Consider the following 6,437-nt stretch of genomic DNA (forward strand, 5'->3'; position numbering starts at 1 on the left):
ATTTTTTTACTTTTCATTGAGAAAAGTACAAAAATCGGGTCATAACGCTGCAATGGGGCAGCAAGGTCTTAATAAAGAAATCCCTAAAAGACCCAATGCAGAACTGGTAGATTTCCATTGACCTATTATTGGCAAAATGGTAATACCAAAGATTGATACCAAACAAATGGGAAACTTTTAGGAAGTCGGTCAAATAACTTTGTCCACAGAAATCTAGAATTATTTTGTCATTGTTACAATAACCTTTAATAAAGTCCCATCATGGCTCTTGCAGCAGGGCTTGCTGGATCTTGTAGTAGCAGATAGAAGGCCTCAAAAAGTTGTACGGAAATCTAGAATTATTTTGCCACTGTTACAATAACCTTTAAAGAAGACCCATCATGGCTCACAAAGTTGTACGATATAATGACGCTGTTCATTATTGAATTGCCTGCTTACTTGTCTGATTATTTCACATGGCTTTTTTAGCTTCTTTGCACTCCATTATTCTTGAAAAGGTCATTACTCAGCCTTCAAGGTTAAACCATTCCAATAGCATCCTCATCCCTGACATATTCCCCTATGGAGGTCCTCCTGGAAACCCCATAGCAGCCTTCATTATCAGTTCTTAGCACACAGGGGTGTCCAACAAACCAAATCAATGAACCATAGAAAGGAATAATTTGAATGGAGCTAAATCCTAATACATGGGGATGTATTGAGAAAGAATCACAGAGAACTGGAAAGATGAACATTGGTTGTGACATCATGACTCCTAAAACTGGTTTTATGAAAACACACACCAACCGAACAAGTTTATGATTATTTTTCTAAGCTGCAATTGGTAAATTAATATTGAAATTGGGAACTGTGGGAAAGAGCCTAGATTTCAGTTCATAATTTCCACATATATTTGTGCAAATCGGTCATGTGACTCGATTGCCTTGAGATCCCCAATCCATAAGATATGGCAGGATGAGTTGTTAAAAGTTCACATATTCAATTTTTGCTTTCTTTTGTGCATATAAAAAAGCTCTGATTTTATAATGCTCTCCAAGGCTGGAGAGAATACACTTTCATCAGTAAAGCTGGGTAATCAAGCAATCTGGAATGGATTTCCTAAAAGTCATTAGCTATCTGTTAGCAAAATGTTTTCAATCCTAAAACAGATTCATTTCAAGTTTGCTGGATCACCCAGCTTCACCAAAGAAAGTGTATTCTCTCCATCCTTGGAGAACTTCAGGGCCAAAGTGTTAAATACATTGGTCGACCAGTTTAAAGCTAGATGTGAGCTTCATATGGATCACTAGCCATTGGACCCCAATGACATTACATAGTGAAGTTCTATACAAGCAAAGTTTTGTGATCCCAACCCAAATCATTCAGGCGATACGTAGATCACTGAGGCGCAATGGACCAAGAAAATTGTCACAATGACCTTGAGACTAGAATACACTGCAGAAATGAATTCAGTCCATTATTAGGAATAACACGGAGAGGCACTTATAGACGGCATGGCATATCCGTCCTAAAATGAGCAGTGTGGAAATGTTGGATGCAGAATAGTTCATGAGAATAAACTGTAATATTCTTATCCAGCTTCCATAGTGCTGAGCAAACTTCCTGCTTCAACCGGACATTTTATTTTCCGTTTTGTCATGAGTGTAATTTATTGAGAAGGAAACAAAGCATGTGATGATGGGGAAGTTCCAGCTTAGGTGCAGCACTACACGCTACCTTTCTATACAGATCCCAGCTTCACGCGTTTCGCTGTCCCATGTGGTTGTTGTAAAAATGTCAAACAAATGTCCTTCCCGCCAGTCTGCTGATAGTAAGGAGCATCTGCCAAGATGTTACATAAATTACATTAGAGGGATGAATATTAAATGACTGGCAAGCCTGAGTGTTGGCTTCCCTAACTGTCTTGTGAATAAATATTCAGGCTCAGCTATTAAATGACATCTGGGTTTCCCTGGCCCATGTCATACTCTCCGGTGTGTCTCCGAACGTCCCTTCCTGTCCTCAGACAGACACGTGGAGCTGCTACATGCCAAGGTGGCATAGTGATGGCTGGCAGCCTACAGACCCCGGACCGCCAACCCAACATAGTGAAAGGGAAAGAAAGAAAGAAAGAAAGAAAGAAAGAAAGAAAGAAAGAGAGAGAAGGAAAGAAAGAAAGAAGTAGAGAAAAAGAGAGAGATGGTGGAAGACAGAAGAGAGGAAAGTAGAGAAAAGAAGAGAGAGAAGGAAAAGAAAAATATGGAAAGAGAGATGGCGGAAGACAGAAAGGAAATGACAGAGAAAAAATAAAGAGAGAAGAAAGAGGGAGAGCGATATGGAGAGAGGTAGAAAGAGCAAAGAGAGAAGAGATGAAATGAAAGGAGAGATACAGAGAGAGGGGAGAGAAGAGAGGAAAGAAAGGAGAAGAGATGGTGGAAGAGAGAAGAGAAAAATAAGGAGAGAGGAGAATGAAAGAGAGATGTAGAAAGAGAGGAGAGGGGAAGAGAAGAGGGAGTAAGCGAGAGAGAAGTGACATGGGGATAGAGAGAGGTGGAAAGAAAAGTTATAGAATTCTGTTTGATTATTAGTATCATCTTATTACAAAAATGATTAAATACATGGATGGGGTATTGGATAGATAGACACGGATGAGGGATATATGGCCAATACATACAATATTATATATTATAGATCAGATTCATAGTGTCCTCTACGTTACATAATAAAGAGCAGGCATATACATAGAGTCACATGTATCATTAGATCATGTAGGTAGATGGAGCCTGCTGGGAAGAGTCCCATATATGATAAATATATTACACATGGTAGATAGGGTCACCTACATCACAGAACAAGAAGGTAGGGTGACCTAGATTTTAAATCAGATGGGTAGATGGGGTCACATCCAACATAGCGCATATTGGTATTGACACTAATATTACAGCTCAGGTAGGTAGACATGGCCACATTCAATACAGATCAGATTGGTCGGGACAGTTATATTACAGATCAGGTAGGTAGATGGGGTCACATCCAATACAGATCAGTTAGCTTGGATCACTTACAGATCAGGTAAGTAGACATGGCCACATCTAATACAGATCAGGTATGTAGGATTACATATATTACAGCTCAGGTAGGTTGACATAGTCATATGTAATATAGCTCAGGTAGGTAGACATGGCCACATCTAATACAGATCAGGTATGTAGGATCACATATTACAGCTCAGGTAGGTAGACATGGTCATATGTAATACAGCTCAGGTAGGTAGATGGGGTCTCATCCAATACAGATCAGGTATGTAGGATTACATATATTACAGCTCAGGTAGGTAGACATGGTCTAATACAGATCGGGCACATGGGGTGACTTACCTTCTGTACTTGGTCATGGTTGAGCTCGGTGAAGAAGTATGCCAGCAGATGAGATGCGATCATGACTACACTAGAGGTGAATAGATTCGCTTCTTCCTAGAACAAATGCAAACTTTTATTCCCGGTTCCGTGTGTCCTGTGGATGAGTCCTGTGAATGTGTCCTGTGAATGAGTCCTGTGAATGTGTGGCCCGGGGCCCCTGGCTGTGCTGCTCCTCTGACTTCTCTATTACAATGCGCTCCATTCACTGATGGGTGTCCTGCCAAGCCCCCAGTGACGTCACCGCCTCCCGCATTAACCCCTTCCCCGCCTCGGCACGTTCCCCGCATCCTCCTCATCCCTAGCCACGTGACTCATGTGTCATGTCAGGGTCATGTATGTGCACGGGGTAATGTACATAGACATGGAAGAAACATTTATCATATATATGGGGGGGATAATAAATTATTTCTTATATATCCTTTATTGTACCATGATATGTGCACTCACATATACTGTATGTACACTCACTACACTGTATACAATAATATGAATATATAAAGTCACATGTAACATATCGGGGTCCCGCCATTGATGGGGTGACACGCTGCAACAATGATAACACACGGGTTAAGTGATGCAGGAACCGGCTCCGCATTCTATTGGCTTACAATAGAGGTGTGTGAAAGGCTGCGCAGGAAATAACCAATCAGGGCGTTTCTGGGAGGGGTCTCGTAACGCGGTGTTGTTCTAAGCCCCGCCTAGGGGGCGGAGAGTGTGCGCCTCCTCCTGATCATGTCTGGGATCGCAATGTCTCTGCTGCACGGAGGAGGCGGATAGGCAATGGCAGCCACCCACCCACCGGGTCATTTCACCGGTATTACCGGACACGTCATTAGTGCAATTCACTCAGCTCATTATGTGAATAAATGATATATGTATATAGATCTAATTTTTTAGTGATATTTCCCAAAATAAAACCTTCCCATTGCAGCATGTGGCTGGAGAATGTGTAAAAATAAAAAAAAAAAGCAAGTTGGTTATTTGTAGTTAGAGCAAAATTAAGAGTAAAGCTACGTACACACTTCCAATTATTATCGTTGGTAAATGAACGATCCTGCACGATATCTGCGAACGATCGTATAGCACCGATCCTGTACATACAGATAACGACACGATCGTTCGCAGATATTGTACACACGATAGATGCGATCGTTTGAACGATACAGGAAGTGACGTGCACGACAGGAAGTGAGCGAACGTTCGTTCACCGCGCATGCTCAGACCATGGACGATCAATGAACGACCGTACACACGATAGATGGTCAACGATCGTCGTCCAATCCGATCCGCCGGTCCGGTCGTTCATTTCCAATGACTATCCTCATTCGTCGGCGTCGTTGGTTACTTTTTTTACGAACGATTTTTGCCCAATCGATCGTTCGTCGTTCGTTCGTCGTTCATTTCCAACGATAAAAATTGGAAGTGTGTACGCAGCTTAAGTCTACACCAAAAGTGATGTGAATCTGTCAAATGGCTGATGTGCTGCATTGGTGGGCGCACACAGGCAGAATAAGTTTGGGGTAAGCCCCTGTGACCCAGGCCCAGCGGGACCCCAATTTCTTACCATCCTCCAAAAAGCCCTACCCTTGTAGCTGCTCCTCCCAGGTCTGCCATCAAAAATATCTGGGCTCCTTACTAGGTAAAATTTCCTATGTCTAAAATTTCCGGTACAGGTTGACATTCAAAAATCCAGCAACCTTTTTTTGGATTTTGTTATGCTTATATATGCTGTATATATTTAGCAGAAAATGACTACCTGTACAGTCCTTTAAATAGATGCCGAATCCATAATAGGGCTATACAGCAGCAAATAAATGAGAAGGAAAGCGCGTGCAAGTAAGACCCCACAGCTGATTTCGGAGTACAGCGCCATCAAAACATAAACGGCGCCTGCAGAAAACTGTGTCATTTGGAAAATGCGCTCCGAAATCTATGCAGAAAATCTGAAGGAACGGGATTATCGAGAGACAGATTTTTGAATGTCAACCTGTATTGCACAAGTAAATATATTTTAATTGGAGCCCAGTATAGAAGTACCCAGAGGTGTATTGGGGTGGGCACGCCATGCCCTCACTTTTTTCAGGAATGATGCCTTTACATAACAAAGACAGGAATGCAAGCTCGCCATGGATAGTACCGTGCCTACTTTTCTTTTTTTACAGCTACACCCCTTAAAGTACCCCTTTGCTTCTGTCTGATGGGGGCCCCTCGCTGCTCCTCCAGTTCTCAGGCAATGTACAGCAGCACAAAAGTGCAATAATAGTATTTTATCTCTCCCAGCGTTACATTCACTGCAATTACTCACTTCAGTTTTGTTCTCAGGTTTTGTTGCATTTCATGTGAGGAGCCTTGGGAGCTGAAATAAGGTGAGTGATATTGCAATTATTATTATTATTATTATTATAAATATTATTAAACAAGATTTATACACAGCGATGTACATTAAATAGGGGTTGCAAATGACAGACTAATACAGACCGTGACACAGGAGGAGGAGAGGACCCTGCCCACAAGAGCTTACAATCTAGTAGGTGGAGGAATTTACACACAATCGGAGGGGGGATATGTAGTGGTGGGAAGTAGTGACAGTTTCAAAAGACAGAAGAAGATGGGTAGGCAAGTTTGAAAAAATGGGTTTTCAGTGCTCTTTTAAATGTACAGAAAGTAGAAGCAAGCCGAATAGGACAAAGAAGACCATTCCAGAGAGTCGGGGCAGCTCTAGAAAAGTCTTGGAGCCGTGCGTGTGATTAGGTTAGGAGTGAGGAAGATATTAGTAGGTTATTGGGCGAAGAGAAGGGCTAGGGGGGTATTTTTCTATCAGGAAGAAAGGTAAGTGGGACAAGAACTGTGTAGGGATTTGAAGGCAAATCACAGGAGCTTGAATTCTTGATTTTAAGGTTAAATGGAAGCCAATGAAGAGAACTACAAAGGAATGGTGGGAAGGCTGTGTATGGGATAGGTAGGTGGAAAGGCTGTGTATGGGATAGGTAGGTGGGAAGGCTGTGTATGGGGTAGGTAGGTGGGAAGGCTGTGTATGGG

The 6,437-nt window shown here is 42.1% G+C and overlaps 1 protein-coding gene and 1 long non-coding RNA gene across 2 annotated transcripts in view; one reads left to right on the plus strand and one right to left on the minus strand.

Moving 5' to 3' along the window:
* Positions 1–3,587, minus strand: part of LOC140324715 (hexokinase-2) — a 41,928-nt gene extending 38,341 nt beyond the window's left edge. Inside the window, exon 1 of the mRNA XM_072402794.1 lies at positions 3,357–3,587. Within this exon, the coding sequence (XP_072258895.1) occupies positions 3,357–3,419 (63 nt within the window). The 5' untranslated portion in view covers positions 3,420–3,587. The remainder of the gene's footprint in view (positions 1–3,356) is intronic.
* Positions 3,588–4,641: 1,054 nt separating this feature from the next.
* Positions 4,642–6,437, plus strand: part of LOC140322224 (uncharacterized) — a 33,054-nt gene continuing 31,258 nt past the window's right edge. The window contains exon 1 of the long non-coding RNA XR_011919183.1: positions 4,642–5,764. This is a non-coding gene — a long non-coding RNA (uncharacterized lncRNA). The remainder of the gene's footprint in view (positions 5,765–6,437) is intronic.

The sequence above is a fragment of the Pyxicephalus adspersus genome, chromosome 2, assembly GCF_032062135.1.
Source record: "Pyxicephalus adspersus chromosome 2, UCB_Pads_2.0, whole genome shotgun sequence".
In the NCBI taxonomy this organism is placed as follows: domain Eukaryota; kingdom Metazoa; phylum Chordata; class Amphibia; order Anura; family Pyxicephalidae; genus Pyxicephalus; species Pyxicephalus adspersus.